This window comes from Prunus dulcis, chromosome 6, assembly GCF_902201215.1.
Source record: "Prunus dulcis chromosome 6, ALMONDv2, whole genome shotgun sequence".
In the NCBI taxonomy this organism is placed as follows: domain Eukaryota; kingdom Viridiplantae; phylum Streptophyta; class Magnoliopsida; order Rosales; family Rosaceae; genus Prunus; species Prunus dulcis.
The window spans coordinates 5290672-5307171 of record NC_047655.1 but is presented as its reverse complement, the minus strand read 5'-3'; the positions used below and the strand labels follow the sequence as shown (position 1 = coordinate 5307171).

At 36.6% G+C, this 16500-nt stretch overlaps 4 protein-coding genes and 1 non-coding gene across 6 annotated transcripts; 3 read left to right on the top strand and 2 right to left on the bottom strand.

The window, feature by feature from the left end:
* Nucleotides 1-1097: 1097 nt before the first annotated feature.
* Nucleotides 1098-5354, bottom strand: LOC117631191 (RHOMBOID-like protein 1). Its single transcript, XM_034364204.1, has 6 exons — nt 4736-5354; nt 3777-3940; nt 2911-3074; nt 2565-2824; nt 2076-2202; nt 1098-1480 (listed from the first exon to the last, which is right to left on the bottom strand). The coding sequence occupies exons 1-6, from the start codon at nt 5056-5058 to the stop codon at nt 1358-1360; spliced, it is 1161 nt and encodes a 386-aa protein (XP_034220095.1). The 5' UTR covers nt 5059-5354; the 3' UTR covers nt 1098-1357.
* A 1276-nt stretch (nt 5355-6630) lies between these two features.
* On the top strand, nt 6631-8937 carry LOC117631851 (xyloglucan galactosyltransferase KATAMARI1 homolog). The gene has a single exon (XM_034365175.1). It carries the CDS (start codon nt 6948-6950, stop codon nt 8781-8783), a length of 1836 nt encoding a protein of 611 aa, XP_034221066.1. The 5' UTR covers nt 6631-6947; the 3' UTR covers nt 8784-8937.
* Nucleotides 8938-9354: 417 nt separating this feature from the next.
* TRNAG-UCC lies at nt 9355-9426 on the top strand. Its single transcript has one exon. It is a non-coding gene; the product is annotated as a tRNA-Gly (tRNA).
* A 123-nt stretch (nt 9427-9549) lies between these two features.
* LOC117632902 (PGR5-like protein 1B, chloroplastic) lies at nt 9550-12418 on the top strand. Of its 2 annotated transcripts, XM_034366524.1 has the most exons (7): nt 9550-9889; nt 9967-10029; nt 10104-10190; nt 10775-11003; nt 11253-11326; nt 11437-11532; nt 12078-12418. In XM_034366524.1, exons 1-7 carry the CDS (start codon nt 9671-9673, stop codon nt 12165-12167), a joined length of 858 nt encoding a protein of 285 aa, XP_034222415.1. In that variant the 5' UTR covers nt 9550-9670; the 3' UTR covers nt 12168-12418. The 2 variants fall into 2 exon arrangements, with proteins under 2 accessions (XP_034222415.1, XP_034222416.1); XM_034366525.1 differs by lacking the exon at nt 9967-10029 and having other exon boundaries at nt 12078-12411.
* A 357-nt stretch (nt 12419-12775) lies between these two features.
* On the bottom strand, nt 12776-15877 carry LOC117632904 (respirasome Complex Assembly Factor 1). Its single transcript, XM_034366526.1, has 4 exons — nt 15398-15877; nt 14978-15081; nt 13412-13541; nt 12776-13285 (listed from the first exon to the last, which is right to left on the bottom strand). Exons 1-4 carry the CDS (start codon nt 15518-15520, stop codon nt 13247-13249), a joined length of 396 nt encoding a protein of 131 aa, XP_034222417.1. The 5' UTR covers nt 15521-15877; the 3' UTR covers nt 12776-13246.
* Nucleotides 15878-16500: the final 623 nt, after the last annotated feature.

Genomic DNA, 16500 nt, shown 5'->3' with positions numbered 1-16500 from the left:
GATGGAAAGAACCTGCATCGCGCTTGCATTTCCAAATTAGACGACTTCACTTACTTACTTCCAAAAGGCAACTGACGCCAACTTCTTCTGGACTTTGAAGCTGCAATGCATGCTTCACCCTTAGCCGCGCAAATGCTATAAACTCCAACAATCTCTTGAAAGCTCAGCCATGATAGCAAGCAAAATGTTAACTTCAGAAGCTGAGTGCCAATTCAAAGAGCTACGGAGGGAGACTAGAGTCGACGGAAAAACTAACACGCGCGCAATTTTTTTGAACCTAAGCAAACATGGAAAACAAAGCTGAGGCCACCCACCCAGTCTGTTTTTTTTATAACAGACTGGTCTTCCCAGAAAAGCCTTTTAGGCTACATTTGGTGACGGGTATAATACAAGATTCTAATCAAATATTTGGTGGCTTGGATTGGATTATATCTAATAGTGTTATATAAATGTAGTAGGATTATGAATCACACTAAAAAGTTGAAATTATGTTTAATGGGTTTATGTCTAGTCCTACTAACCCATGTAATATCATAATCCAATTAAGTATAGCGCCAAATACATCATTGAATTAATTTTATCCTCTCTAACCTACTATTCTCGTCAACGAGGTCTAACTTAGTAGAAAAGGATCTTAACTTGCAAACCAGTATTCTCAAATTCAAAGCCCAATAATACATTGGCAGTATGTATGTGAGACAAACCCCTCCCCCTTCCTAATTATGGCAAGAATAAAACCCCCTAATATTCCCAATTGTACCTCATAGTCTCATCTTAAACACTAAACATAACATTAAAACTCGATTTCATAATTAAAAAAAATATTTTACAAAAAATCATGGATCCAACTATTATTGCACTCGATATTGACAATTGATAGATAAAGAATCTGTTTTTTTTTAGTATAAAGTTTTACAGTTTGTTCATTAACAATAACACTTGTAAGGGGACTACATTAATTAAGTTTTCATCTACAATCTTCTTAGAGCATATCTACATTCTTGGGCCACGGCCCATGGGCTTGTTCTAACTTGAAGTCCAGTAATGTTTTTGGTTTTTTGTCTTTTTAAATTGCCAGAGGTGGAAAAGAGAGAAAGTAGCACAAAATAGAACTGGCTGTTTTCACTTCAAGTTGCCATCAATAAGTACATCCCTATCTGTATTTACAAACCCTCTTTTTCAGCTAGTAAAAATAAGAGTACAGAAGCAATAAAAGAATGAAAAGAATAACCATTACTTGGTGAATACACAAGACTACTCTTACCCAACCAAAAGAAAAAGAAAAGAAATATTCTCTACAGATATATGAATCTCATATCAATCAACATTCTATCATCTCTTGCTGTGTGCATGTATGTCAACTGCAAAGCTCAGCGCATAGCTGTTGAGCCCGGGTGGGGTTGCCATCCAGCAATGAATAAGTGCCATTTCTCCCGTTGCTTACGCATGTCAAGTTCAGCTGATTTCCTAACTGGCTGGACTGCAAGGTTTGTTGCACACATGCATATACAGAACAATATATCAGTACAAAACCAATCTAACAAGTTAGTATATAAGTAATTTTCCTGCTCTCTATATATAATCTCTCCCTCTCTCTGATATGTCCTGCTTTTCAATTATTTAGGTGATCTCCAATTCAGTACCCTCAAAAACTCAATTCAGAAAACAATTTAAAAACTCATAATGGATCATGGAGTATAACAAAAATTCATATTGAGAGGAATGCAGTTTGGCTACATGGAGCCCACATATCTCATCATAATTTTAGTGAAGCAGACACGAGAGCTGAGAACTCTTTAGTATTTCTTGAGTTCATTTCTTAAACTAAGTTTCTTGATGACATTAGCTTAAAATGGCATATTGAGACTAGAGTATTGAGTGCAACCATATAAAACTCCACAAGGAAAGAAGAGAAGATATAAGGATATATTTACTAGCACTAAAACAGCTGTCTGGTCTACTATTTCTCTTCTATTTACCACTATGTTGGCACATCATATAAAGAACCAATTACTTCTATCTGTCAAATACTAAGGTGGAAGTTAATATGCACGGGAAAGTACAGCATCAATTACCAAACAATAAATTTGTTGTGACTTGCAGCTCCATTTTGAGGTAGGGACACAGCTCAAATAATGACACCAGGAACAGTAATCATTCAGATTGACCCCTCGAAGGAGAGTAACCATGCCAATAGTAAACCTGTAAAAATAAAAAATAAAAATAAAAATACTTGTGTGACAAAATGGCCGCATATACTGATGAAAATGAATTTCCATTTCCAATAACAAAACAACAAAGAAGACGAACCCACTATTATATATTACTATCATCAAAGTGACCAATCAGTATTACACATACAGAAAAAAAGCAGATATAGAGATTATCAACAGTGACAGTGATGAACACAGATTACAGGACATAACATATCTCTATGAAATCAAGTACCCTGATTTAATTGTAAACATCCACTCATCAAGTGTGCCTTTCAAATTCTCATGTAGGGAATCAATTAGGTATATGAAGTCAAATAATTGAATTTCAGGGATCAAGGAGGAGCTTACCCAACAATCAATATTATCAGAGCGAGAACCCACAATACATATTGATATGTCTTGTGTTTAGATTTAACTGGAGTTGAAACATGCCCAGGAGGAGCATTCCTTTGGGTAAGCCATTTAAATTGGGGGCGGATCAAAAACACAAATCCAAGAAGAAATCCAGAAAGAAATCCTCCAATATGAGCAAAGTTGTCCACGTGTGGGAGGATTCCCACTGCTAAATTTACTATGACGATGACAATGAGAGTAAGCAATGCTGCTAACTGCGCATAAAAATCTGAACTGTAAGATCAAAGGGTAGTGCATATACTATGAAGGGAATCATTGAGCATACTGAAACATTATTTACCTTATTTTCATACATTGTCCAATTTGCTATGATCTCTGATAGCATGCTTCCTAGTAGACCAAAAAGTGCACCAGAAGCACCAACAGAAATACCATATTGAATAAAAAGAGATGAAAGCAAACTCCCACCAAAACCAGACAGGACATAAAGCAAACCAATTCGAACTGTAGAAGAACAAATCAGAAAAAAGCATTAGATTTTCAAACCGAAAAGTTAAAACTGTTGTTGATTAAAATAATTGTGCATGAGTTAGATTATTTTCCATCTTCTTCTATTCAATTACCCAGCTCCAACTTTATTTTCTTTCAATTTTTCCAAATAGGCGGCATCTTGAAATATTTCAAAAAATTGAGGCACTGTGTCTACCCTACAGGATAGTCAAAAAATTCCATGTTCCCACATAAGTGATGGAAAAATTGAAACAACCTCTCAGTTTTTGTATCAAGCAGTTTTATTCTGTAAAATGGAATACTATGTCTAAACTAAAGTTTGAATAGCCTAAAAAGCCAATATCACAAGAATGTTTCTCCTGAACCCCATCTTAGGTTTATCAACTCTCTTTGCTCACCTCACCGCTGAATAAAACTTCCTCTTATTTCCATGCAAACCTATCAACATACTGATGTAATTATAATGCAACCAGCATCGCATGACCACTACTCTAGGATAACAATTCAATGAATTCATGCATAGGAATCCTCTGCAGATTAATCTCAAGGTAGCTGCTTCTAGAGTTCTGAAAAAACATAGTAACTAATATTTCTCTTGTAATATCTGTCATGTGCTTTCGATTTTGCTACAAACACTTGTGAATGTGGCTAAACATCCATGACACCACACATGAAGCTGAAAAGCCAAATGCATACCAAATCCAAATTCTTGCTCAAGCCGAATCCCAATGAATACAAGACTCAGCATATTGGCCAGTAGATGGAAAACTCCAGCATGTAACCACATACATGAGATCATCCGCCATGCCTGGTGTTTATGAACCATTCTCTGCACGTCTAGAGCACCCATCTTTTCTAATCTGAAGGATGAAAAAAAACATGGGAAAGAAGTTAGATGTGCATATTTTTCTTGTGGATACAACTAAGACCTGTTGACCCACAGAAGATAGAAAGTGCTACTTTTAGCAGTTAATAGACTTAGGATGGCGCGTATTAGAATTAGCGCATTAAACAGCTTAAGAAGAATCACTCCCAATCCTCGAAAAATGCATACCCCTCTTACAAGAGAGATGAAGGCAAAATACATCCATTTTATCATAATCTTTCTGTCATTGGCCTCACAGAGCAAGGAAAGTCAAATAAAAACTTTGAAACTAAGTTGTTAAAAAAATACAATAATGTAAAAAGTTTGTAACATATTTCAAAGAAACTCAAAAATCAAATCAAGGGGTAGTTCACTACATGCTGACAGAGAAGACTCTCTACTTGCAGCTTTTCTAATACCTTTTTTTTCTTTGTTCAAGCATACACCAAGCTTTCATACAGTTCAAAAATGTATCTGTACATCCAAAATACCAAATCTCAAAGTAAATGTTTCACCAAAACATTTGTAATAACAACAGAAACTCCAAACTTTCATAGTTTCAAGGTAAATTTATCCCATTCTGATTTCATATCAAAACCAATTCCACTTCCTCTTCCTCATAAATTCACCAAATACCCATCAACAACTAAAACTTTCAAAGTTCCCAGATGCAAACACCCAATTATGCATTCACATAACTTTAAAATAAATTCCAAAACACACATTGCATACCGAACTGCAAATACCAACATGTTTTAAAAGAGATACTGAAAAAAGTGAGAAGCTTTACGTGGCTGAAGATGGCCCAAGAAGTGGGTTTTCTTTGAGGGGCTGAAAAGAGAGGCGGCCCAAGAAGCGAGCAATGCAAGAGGCCGAGTTCTTGGGGCAATCGTTCACGAACATGGTGACCACAAAAACGACAATGTTGGCCACCACAAACGACGGGACCAGCCATGAGACCCACCTCTTGAACGGGTTGTAGTTGCTGCTGTACGACCGCCTTCGCGTCGTCCTCGGAGCTTGGCCCGCCGGGTGCACCACGTTGTCGTTCCGCCGTGGACGGACCACCTTTATCTCCAAGTTGCTCGCCGCAGCAGATTGGTCCCTCTCCATAAAAATCTCACCTTTTTTCTTTTTTTTCCTCCTTAATTATAGATTTTGATGCAAACCCAGAAATCCCATTTGGGTTTTTGATTCGATTATGATCTCGAAGATATCAAAATGTAGGCCAAACTTGGAAGGAAATGGGTTTTGAATATTTTCTTCTTCGTTTCTTTCCTTTTCTCTTTTGGGTTGTGCTTTTATGTTTCTTGGTTTGGAAGGGAATGTGAATGCTTTATTGCTGAGTTAGTTTGCTCCCACAAGTCACAACAAACGTTTTAGCTTTGGTTTTAAGATTTTGGATATGACAGAGACTGTTGCTCTGTTTTGTTGCCGCTTTCAATCATCACAGACGTGACATTTGCACCAGGTGTTTGCTTCTTCCTTTTTACCTTTTCTCTTTTCTGGTTTTTTTGTTTTTTTGGGCCAAACCTTGGCCTTTTCCCTTTATTCTTTGATTTTCTTTGTTTGTTAATTTACACCGCCAGTTTTGTAATTGTGTGTATTGTCGTGTGCTGCAGAGTATTGTCTGTATTGTAATTGTGTGTATTGTCGTGTGCTAATATTTGTCGATTTTATGGATTATTTATAAATAATTTAAACTAAGAAAAAAATGGTATCCATTTAAATAAAATATAATTAAAAATAATTAATGAGATTGAATAATGGAAAAGGTTACCATAATGTGCAAAACCTTCCCATCACGCCATTACTTAGCAAATTCCCAAGGCTTGAGCTAGCCTAATAGCCTATCATTTTGTTGTTTGTTTTTGCCTGGAGATTAAGACATGCATATATCCTTGACACTTGAAATTAAATATATCTGCAGGCTTAAGAACAAAACAGAACTGCTAGCCTATATTAAACATGGTGGTTGGATAAATTTGGATTAATCTTCATGGCATATACTGGTTCCGGTCAATTTCTTTACATTGTCAATTTTATGGTAAGTTGAATAAATTTAGATAACATCATCAAGTTTTGGACGGAATCGTAACAGAAGGAGTTATGTGAAAATAATTTAAAAGCTCAGGGAATATTAATCTAATTTTCATTGTAAAACAAAATGCATAGGAATCAAATGGCAATTCTTTTGTTCAAGACCTATATACATAGGTATAGACGGGATATATGTATACATACATAATTGATGATACCTTAATGGTCCTACTAAAGAGAAAAACTTGCATACAGAGATAGCAATGTTTTGATATCACCTCAATTATTGGGTTTAGGAAGTACAAGAGAATACCTCACTTCCTAAAACACCTCTCTTTCAACTTCCAATTTGAATTCCATATCAAGTATGTGAGGAAGTTGGGATAGAAAATTTTGATTTCGGCCAATTCTGATCCGATAGAAAGTAAAAATACAAAGTATTGATCAAACATAAAAATAAATAAATAAAATGTATACATTGTAGATTCTAGATTGATGTTACTACCAACCCAAGGTTCTGATCCAACGGCCAGTAATTTAAGCTCTTTGTGATTCTCCAAACAGATACATACATAGCAGCAAGGTAATATTTAGAATGTTACAAAGTTGCCTTTGAATTGCTTAACAACTTCCTCCATTTGATCTCGTTCTTCCTTTCTCTCTCTTTCGATCCATTTTCCAAAGAAATCCTGAGACTAATTGCTTCTCCAGCAACCCATGCATACCTTTTCCAATCCCATGCATTTTAATTTCGTGCCTCTGATTCCATAATAAACATGTTCATCTTCTTCAATCAAGCAAGATTAAATGTTCTGATTTTTCTCTTGGGTTTTCTTCAAAGCAACATGGGTTGGTTCCATTTATTTGCTCTGTCACATGTTGCATTGAGCTTTTCTAATTCTCATTGATCCAAGACTAAAATAAGGGAGACAATTACGACGATTAATCGAAGAAAGTTGCGAATGAGGGCCTTTCGTGACGATATGGGAAGGCCTTTCATGACGATTGCAGCATGCCGCAACCAATCCTGGTTTGTATGTGCCTCATTTGTATTGTGGTTTTTATTGCTTTGCGTATATCACTCACAATTCATGGTGGGGAAGAACCTGATTGCCCTGTTAGGCAATCACAACCCTGGCATTGCTGTCAATGTCACCAAAGATTCTGGTTCTGTTGATTCTGTTTCTTTGCCTAAAGAAATTACGGAAAGTAGTAGCACCAAATTGAGAGATGAAGGGCATCATATTAATGTTGTTTTCAATGATCAAAGTGGGGATTTTAATTTGAGAACCAAAGATGTTTTCGGTATTCAAGAACATGGCATTGAAAATTTCGGGCAACATTCGGTTTCTAAGAAGGAATTAGAGCCTTATGACCATAATGATCAGGCACGTGATCTTATTGAGAATGAAGCTCAATCTGATAAGAATTTGGTTGAGGCTGTTGATCCAGAGAAATATATAGATCAAAGGATTAAATCTAACTCTGATTCATGCTTAGGTAAATACATTTATGTCCATGACATCCCTAGCAAATTTTACAAGGACTTGCTGCAGAAATGTGGTTCGCTTAGCAATTGGACTAATATGTGTGATTTTGCATCAAACTCTGGTCTTGGCCCCCATCTTCCGAATTTCGAGAGAGTCTACTCAAATACTGGTTGGTTTTCTACAAACCAGTTCTTGTTAGAGGTCATATTCCACAACAGAATGAAGCAATACAACTGTTTGACAAAAGACTCATCCCAAGCTTCGGCAATCTTTGTACCTTATTATGCCGGCCTAGACGTGGCGCGGTACCTCTGGGGTTCCAACATGTCTATGAGAGATTCTGGTTCACTTGAAATTGTCAAGTGGCTGAGAGAAAAACCAGAGTGGAACAAAATGTGGGGTAGAGATCATTTTATGGTGGCAGGAAGAATTACTTGGGATTTTAGGAGATGGACCGACACTGATTCGGAGTGGGGTAACAAGCTCATGCTCTTACCTGAATCAAAGAACATGACCATGTTGACAATTGAATCAAGCCCTTGGAATAGTAATGACTTTGCCATACCATATCCAACATATTTTCACCCTTCAAAGGACAATGAGGTGTTTCAATGGCAGAACAGAATGAGGAGGCAGAGAAGGCGCATTCTGTTCTCATTTGCTGGTGGCCCCAGGCCTAATCTTCAAAGCTCAATCCGAAACGAAATCATTGACCAGTGTAGGACTGCAAGGAGGAAATGCAAGTTGCTAGAATGCACTTCTGGTCCAGACAAGTGCCACAAGCCGGTGTTTGTGATGAAAATGTTTCAAGGTTCTGTGTTCTGCTTACAGCCTCCTGGTGATTCTTTAACTAGGAGATCAATTTTCGATTCGATTCTGGCTGGTTGTATTCCGGTGTTCTTTCATCCCGGTTCAGCCTACGTCCAATATCTGTGGCATTTACGAAGAGATTACACCAAATACTCCGTGTTTATACCGGCATTTGACATAAAGAATGGGAGGGTCAGCATTGAGAGCATCCTGCAAAGAATTCCAAGACAAAAAGTTGTGGAAATGAGAGAAGGCGTTATAAAACTGATACCAAAAGTGATATATGCAGACCCAAGTTCTAGATTGGAGACTCTTGAGGATGCATTTGATATTGTAGTTAAAGGGGTTCTTGAAAGAGTAGACACAATCAGGAGGGACATGAGAGAGGGGAAGAACACAAGTTTTGATTATGCAGAAAAAGTGAGCTGGAAATACAATCTGTTTGGGACAGTGGAGGAACATGAATGGGATCCTTTCTTTGAAAGGGGTAAAATGTAAATGCCTTAGACAGCAGAAAAAAGATGCAGGATTAATTTGTAGTTGTAGACAAAGAAAAAGTAAAAAGGTAAACTAGTTTGTTGTTCTATGCAAACAGACTTTTTCTTTTCCTTTCTTTTGTAGGGGCATTTCTTCTCTCTCACAAAATTATTGGTGTGGGCTTCAACTTTGAAATTCTTATTATTGTTTACCCTCCATTGATGGAATCATTTTGCGAAGTCCTTATAAGGGAAGGATCCTAATTATCATTGATCACATGATTACCTGTGACCATGATATTCAGATCCATGATTTGATCTAATGGATTTTCATGGTCATTGATGACCATTTCATCCAAACTATTATCTTGACTATTATAGAATATACCAAAACACACTATACATAATGAGAGAATCTGTTGTGTCATCAAGAGTATTACCTCTTGTATCTATAACACTTATCATGTGAATGTCGTGGACTTATATGTTCTTATATGTTCTCGGTTTAAGGTAAGTTTCACAAACACATAAGGTGTAACATGTAACAATACACATTGTTAATATATTTTTTCTGAAATGACATTCACAAGCCAGCGTTTGTAGTCCAACGGTTAGGATAATTGCCTTCCAAGCAATAGACCCGGGTTCGACTCCCGGCAGACGCAAACAGTTTTACATTCTAACATTTTAATTTGTTATTTTCTTGTGTGAAAACGACGTCGCATATCTCCTGATATTCTGAGGAAGAGAGGAAATCATGTTATTCTCTTCCTCATTCTGACCTTAAACCACGACCAATCAACCAACTAGATATTTACGCGCCAAAACCATTTCCGTGGACGAAACACACTCTCTCCCTTGGTGTCGCCTAACCGCTTACTTGAGCTTTACCCTTCACACTTGAGTTTCATGGCTGCCGCGAACTCCTCCTTCACTCCGCACATAATTGGGTCCACAGTACCCGAACTTTCCAGGAACCCTAGAAACGGAGCTCTATTTTCCGTTCGAATCTCTTCGAGTAGTAACTATCCAACGACTCGCGATGAGCTCGCCAAGGGGCCATACTGTATCTACGTTGGCCCAATTGAAACCGCCAGCAAAGAAACCCTTGAAGCCCTCTACCGTCAAGTAAGCCCTCTATCTCCTCTGTGTTCTTCAGTAAAAATTTGAATGAAAATGTCAAATTGGGTTGGTACATGTGGCAGGCACGTGATGCGTATTACAGTGGTGACCCTTTGATAGTTGATGATATGTTTGATAGAGTAGAGGTATGCTGCACTTATAAGTTCATAGTTTCATTTCCGGAATTTGTATGCAAATCTTACAATTGATTGGAAAACAGCTGAAGCTAAGATGGTATGGATCGAAATGCGTTGTGAAATACCCTCGTTGCAGTCTGAGGCGACAGTCAACTTATGCCGATGCTGAGGTAATTGATTTTTATTGACCTTTTCAGTGCTGCTTGTCAGTGAGGCCCATATCAAAATTCAGGCTTATTGCTTAGAAACCAGAAAATATAGAGGAAATAGAGGTGAAACTATGCTCTAAAAGATGCTTGGGTAATTGGGCTTCTCACTCATTTGGTTAAATAAGCATAAAATCTGTTAGCTAGTGATATGTTATGGGATTCAGGGTGTTCGTATTTCACCATCTTGAGTAGTGCTATTTCTTTAATAAGTTCTATGAATTTTAGTTGAGCTTTTTTTTTAGTTGTTCACGTGTTTGGACGATCGTCCGCATTGATGTATGTCCACGAGACCCACTGTGGAACCTGAATACATCAATGGTTGACAACCGTCCACTGATGCATGGGCGACTATTGCTAGCATCACCATTGTGTTCTGTGTTCATAGGACAGGCAACTCAATCATTAACTGCCACATTAGTTTGTAAACCAAAATATTGCAGTCTTTAATGCTACCGTCGATTATACTATGTTATTTATTGAATAGGAAAACTGGTTTCTTTCTTTCTTTCTCTGCCTGAATATTGAGTGACATGGATGTAGGGCAGGAAGATTTATCACAGGTTTTTGCATTAGCAAGCATATGGATCCTCTTTCTTGCTTTTGGCAGTTCAGCGTGTCTTGTGCCCATGGTTTACACTGTTGGCCTAGCTTATCAAGAGGCTTTTAATCCGGGATTTTCTTATATAAACCAAGCGTTTGCTTTTTCCATGCTAAATGCCATTCTCTTCATGGCATTGGGTTCTGTCATCGGTTATCCAATTGCATCAGCTTCTGGTAAGTTAAACTGCATCCATTCTCCTCTAAAGTATTTTAAGAATTTCAATTGTTTTGGGATTTTTTTTTCTTTTCTTTTTTTCTTTTTCTTTTCTTCCAAATGGAATATTGGATATAATGTCAAATTCTTGTAAGCTCTCTATGTTAAGTCTAGGAAATTGAAAATCATCATTAGGAAAATGTGTAATTTTTCTATGTTATTATGATTTGTTCAAATGTCAGCGTTTTTATAAGTGGTCTTTCTCACAGTTAAAGTACTTGAAGGCTTGTGGAGGAATGACTTGGTGGCGCTAAAAGGGGCATGCCCAAATTGTGGGGAGGAGGTCAGTTGATCATGACAGATTTTATCAGTCTGAGAATTCTAATAACTGTTTTTTTAATTCTAATTTGTGATTTATCCATTTTTACGGATTTCAATAGCATCTCTCTGCAGGTGTTTGCATTTGTGAAATCCAATCAATCTAACTCCCCACATAGAGCAAATTGTCATGTATGTGAATGCTTGTTAGAGTTCCGTACCAAGGTTGAGGTAACTTAATTTCTTCTCTCTCTCTCTCTCTCTCTCACCATAAAATCCCCATGTTTAAATTTGTTCATATTTTATAAAGATCTAGAAGCAAATATTACAATGCCAAAGGAAGTACCAGTGATTTACTCATCCAGAACCTTATTACGAAATGGGTTCTGTAAGAGGTAGTTGAACTGGATTGGAAACTACCCTTTGTAGTGAAATATGATCGACACGTTTCCCACTTATGTAAGCAATGTGGTATATATAGCATTGCTCTTATCACATTCGCTTATCTTACGTGTTGTGAGCTATTGTTTTAAATGGCCTCACTTTCTCATTTTCTGCAAATTGTCACCTTCCCCTTGTTATGGTGTTAAAACTGCTCAAATCAAACCATTGCTCTGTTCACATTTCCTCTTTCTTAACTTTATGAAATGATTATAGGCTCTCTGATTACTGAATGAATATAGGAGGATCAAAGGTTACATGTTCCGTTGCTATTTGATAGAATATAATCTTTTAAAATACAAGTTTTGCCTCACATTGGAGTAATTTTTGTGCAGAAATCCATTTCACCACTAGGTAGAAGATGGGTATATGGCAGTATCTATCTGGTTTCACGAGGCAGAAGCAGATTGCAAAGACGGCTATAATATGTCTCCCAAGTCCCAAATCCCAATACAAATGCATTTCAAAGCTTATGTACAGTAGGACAATTCTTTCCAGTCCTTTTTCCAAATTTTATTGTAATAAAACTAGCTCAATTTTACCTCAACAGGACAGTTCTATAGGTTGTCTCTCTATGTCAAGGAAATGTATTTCTTCAAGTTATTGTCATTCTTCATTGGACAGTTAAGTATAGAGTTCTATATTATGGAAATGTTTGTTTGAGTACAATCTCAAATATTATGTTGTCAAATTGTAAATCTGAATTATTGATTAGCTAAAATCTTATTTGGATGTGTAGTCTGAATTAACAACATGACATGATAGATAATTTGATAAGAGAACATTACCCTACATCTAATTAGGGTTGTAGCTGAGGCACAAGGTCATGTACGAGTCTCTATGTTCAAAAGAAAGACCTAAAATTTCACACCCAAATATGCGTTCAACGGCATATGTATGCCTGCCTTTCATATTTCAAATTGGTGTTACAGTACATGCTATTTGTGAAGCAATTCAGAAAATGACTGATCCGATTCTCAAAGCAAAATACATTCCATTTGCACTATTACATCACAACTTGCTGCAGTTAATAGAAGCTCAAAAATCCTGTAAACCTTTAAAACGAAGAGTATTAATTGGTAATACATTCCATTCATGTGGTGTCACACTCAAAAATTCACCTGGGACCCTAAATTATGCGTTGCGGAAACAGAATATCTTGCTTGACTGCCAAAAATTATTGTGCGCTTAGTCTACAAGAATAAGGCTTGCAGGTAATTTTATTAGAGGCTACCAAAAACAATTTTGATTATCATCGGTTTTGCAGGCCATACATTGCTACATTGCGTGGATGTTTATGAAGGAACACTGACTGAAACATCCATTCACCATAATAAGATGCTAGAATGTTCATGCTCATATTCATAATGTTAACCATAAAGAAACGAGCAAACTTCTAAGGAAACTTTAATCGTATCCAAGGTTATCACTCTTCATGCAACCAAGTCCTATTGCTGAACACCACTGGGGATAGAAATGATAGCGGAATTGAATAAATATCCAATCAGAAGTGTCCCAAGCTGTATACTAGAATCCAGGCAAGCTACAAAACAGAAAGAGAGGAAATGAGCATAAGGTCAAAGACCAAAAGAAACCCCATAAATCTGGATTTATATGAAAAGGTGATTTCTCAAGGGGAAAAGAGGGCAATAAAAAAATGTCAAATTACCAGAAAAAGAGTTATAGAAGCGAAAAGCCCCTCTTGGAGGAGAGCTCCATGGCCGCCAAAGTCTTCTTCATCAACATTTAGTATCATTGCGTAATAGCCATATATAATTCCGGTAGATATGACCAGAAAACTGTGAAAAAATGTCCACACCACTAGAGATGAACAAAATATTTTACAGTAATGCTAGAAGACATTGGAAGAAGCAATAGCTAATGAAAATACAAAACCATCAAATAATACTTCTAAAAACAGTAGGTAGGAAGCAAAGACATCCAACTCAGGCATAAGTTATTTTCTCTTGGCCTGAAACTCAGCCGCTAGTTGCCACATAAATCTAAATATTATGATTACATGACTGCAAATAGCCATCAAGTTGGTAACAGTAAATTGAAAACTGTCTGCACCGACTTCCTTTAAAGTATAGGCATCCATTTCTCTTACAGAAGCAATTCAAGGAATGATCCATCTTTGCAGTTGAACTCGGTAGGGTCAAGACCATATCAAGCAATGTGATTTTAATTTAAAACTTAGTTTAATTAGGTAACTCTCCTAGCCTTTATTTCAATACAGTAGCAGCTGTAACTGCTATGTGACATCATGTGCCTTCTTCAGACATCCCCAAAGCAGGTAAGACTTCAATAGTTAATCAGTTCCACTTTTAATATGTATGGAAAGAAACTTTACAAAAATAGAATCCACCAGTGTTTATATAGACTATTAAGATTCCAGAGAATGATAAGTAACTGAAGCTATCCACCCTTGTGATTCAACAGGAATCTTGAATGAATTGTTTTATGGTTTGAAAGTAGCACCTAAAGAATATAAGTTTCAGCATAATTTCTGATATCTTTGACAATTCAAAGACTGGGCATCCCCAAACGAGTTTTAAAGTCCATTCAATACTGATTTCTAAATATTATCTTAACAATAATAATTCTATTGGGGAAAGTTCCTAATGGAATGCTTGGTGCTTTCCTTCCTTTATTCACATCTTTTATTTTGACTTTCTAAAACAGACCTTAAAGTTTCTAGGTTATCAAATATTGGCTTGCAACAATGCCCTGCTTTCCACAGGAGATTGAGTACTATGCCTACTCTCTTTTCAAGTTATATTTAAATACATAACACTCTTCTGTTAACTTATTTGACAAGCTTTTAAAACATCTTCTAAAGATGCTCCTTAAAGTGCATGCCTAGATATAATATTCCAATCCTCATCTCTGTTTTGAGCTAGAATCAGATTCTGACTCACTCACCACATAACAAATCTACATAAGAAATGCACCAAACGAATTCCTCCACTATTTAAATGAAAACTTGAGGTGGTACTCTTTGGGTCTAAGACTTCAAACAGAAAACTTATAGGCTATGCCACATAAAAACTCTGGTTTTGAGCCTATGAAATTTGACAACAAAACTACAATAACAATTTACACCCAGGTAATAGCATTTGCATCAAAGATTCTTTAAATGAGCTGATTAGTGATTAGAAACATGAACTGATGATGGTTCAAGCAAATGGCAACTATGTCAAGCAATAAAGAAGCTGTCGAACCATCAACTTACATGATGAACCATATGCCTCCAACCAACGGTATCGCACCCCATAGTAGCCCACATACAAGGGCCATTGCTTGTCGAATCCAATGCAAGACATCTCCCAATTGATCCTACACACATACACAAAGTAAATCCAAATTACTACCTAACAACTAACAAGACAATAAAAAAAACTTAAGCTAAAATATAAAATGAGTGAAGAAAAAGAGTTAATGAACTAATCAGATGCTTCTAAGTCACCGTAACAGTTTCTGCTTCAATTTTCCCTTTCAATTCCAAAAATCTCGACACCCCATTACAACTTCCACTGCTACATTATATACCCAAACAAAGAAACAAGCAGTCGGAAGGAACCCAAGATTTGTTGTTATACTTTCTCGGCAACCAAACAAATCACAGTGATCAAATAAGGGGAAGGTGAAGTACCTTGTCCCATGAGGCTTCTGGATCCAACAACTTGGCGAATTTGAACGGAGACAAGTGACCGTTCTGGTGCTGCTGCTGCTGCTGCAGTTGACCGTTCAATTTCACTGATTTCCCTTCTTTCATGCTTTAAAGGATCACAAATTTGTATTCAAAACAATAACAATCGACGCAAATCTTAACTAAATTGAGTTTGTGCGCGCTTCCGGAGTTGCAGAGTGATATGGTAGGTGGCTTTTGCGTGAAGATCAGAGCTCGTTAGGGTTTTGGGATTGGGCGGAGAGAGAGAGAGAGAGAGGGTTGACAGTAATTAAATTTGAAAAGTATATCAGTAAATTATTCTATAGAAAACTGAAGGGGCTTCGCTGTAGATCTGAGACGATTTGGATTTGTCTGAGATTTGATAGTGTTGTAAATATATTGTTGCTGCTACTTCTTTTGCTTCCCACGTGATCACAGAGTCCAAATTGTTCCAAAAAACCAAAACCAATACGACCGCGATTCTCCCAAACTGTAAGCAGTAGAAAAGACCTTTGCTGGGCTTGGACTTAACGGACTTAGACGGCCCAATTTCATTTTTGTATTTTGAAATATATTTTTCTCATAAAATCAAGGGAAAATTATACTAATGTCACATGAAATAATAAGGATTACAATAATCAAAATGCACTCTAGCATTGATTTTTAAAAATTAAAAAAAAAATAAAAAACCCTAGCGACACAATATCGAATAGATTGGATCACTTAGTTATGGCAATGTGCCCACCACCCACCACCCAAGTTTGATTTCTCTTCATAACTTAGTTATGGCATTTAGATATGGGAATAAATGAAATATGATAAACATGCTATGGGAATCTGATCAATTAGGAGAAGGTAGTTGATCTTATTCCTATTCATTGGGGTATTTGATTAAGAATTTTTAGGTGGGACTTGTGTATTTAATGATTCCTTAAGAATGGAAATCATTCCCATTACTTGTCAATAAACGTGTTAATTTAGAATATCGTCTTTACAAAAAAATAAAAAAACAATTGCACACCTAAATATTTTTATCAATATTTGTGATTGTTTGTGTAATCTTTTATCAGGTGCTCATTTTGATT

What these genes read in the sequence shown, in the direction of transcription:
- LOC117632904 (XM_034366526.1), bottom strand. Translation starts at nt 15,520, where the DNA reads ATGAAAGAAGGGAAATCAGTGAAATTGAACGGTCAACTGCAGCAGCAG. An exon ending in CAGAAGCCTCATGGGACAAG is followed by an intron (nt 15,082 to 15,397) that starts GTACTTCACCTT and finishes GTATGTGTGTAG; the next exon opens with GATCAATTGGGAGATGTCTT. An exon ending in GGAGGCATATGGTTCATCAT is followed by an intron (nt 13,542 to 14,977) that starts GTAAGTTGATGG and finishes ATTTTTTCACAG; the next exon opens with TTTTCTGGTCATATCTACCG.
- LOC117632902 (XM_034366524.1), top strand. Translation starts at nt 9,671, where the DNA reads ATGGCTGCCGCGAACTCCTCCTTCACTCCGCACATAATTGGGTCCACA. An exon ending in ATATGTTTGATAGAGTAGAG is followed by an intron (nt 10,030 to 10,103) that starts GTATGCTGCACT and finishes ATTGGAAAACAG; the next exon opens with CTGAAGCTAAGATGGTATGG. An exon ending in AGTTCCGTACCAAGGTTGAG is followed by an intron (nt 11,533 to 12,077) that starts GTAACTTAATTT and finishes ATTTTTGTGCAG; the next exon opens with AAATCCATTTCACCACTAGG.
- LOC117631191 (XM_034364204.1), bottom strand. Translation starts at nt 5,058, where the DNA reads ATGGAGAGGGACCAATCTGCTGCGGCGAGCAACTTGGAGATAAAGGTG. An exon ending in GGACAATGTATGAAAATAAG is followed by an intron (nt 2,825 to 2,910) that starts GTAAATAATGTT and finishes TTTTATGCGCAG; the next exon opens with TTAGCAGCATTGCTTACTCT. An exon ending in CACAACAAATTTATTGTTTG is followed by an intron (nt 1,481 to 2,075) that starts GTAATTGATGCT and finishes CAAACCTTGCAG; the next exon opens with TCCAGCCAGTTAGGAAATCA.
- LOC117631851 (XM_034365175.1), top strand. Translation starts at nt 6,948, where the DNA reads ATGAGGGCCTTTCGTGACGATATGGGAAGGCCTTTCATGACGATTGCA.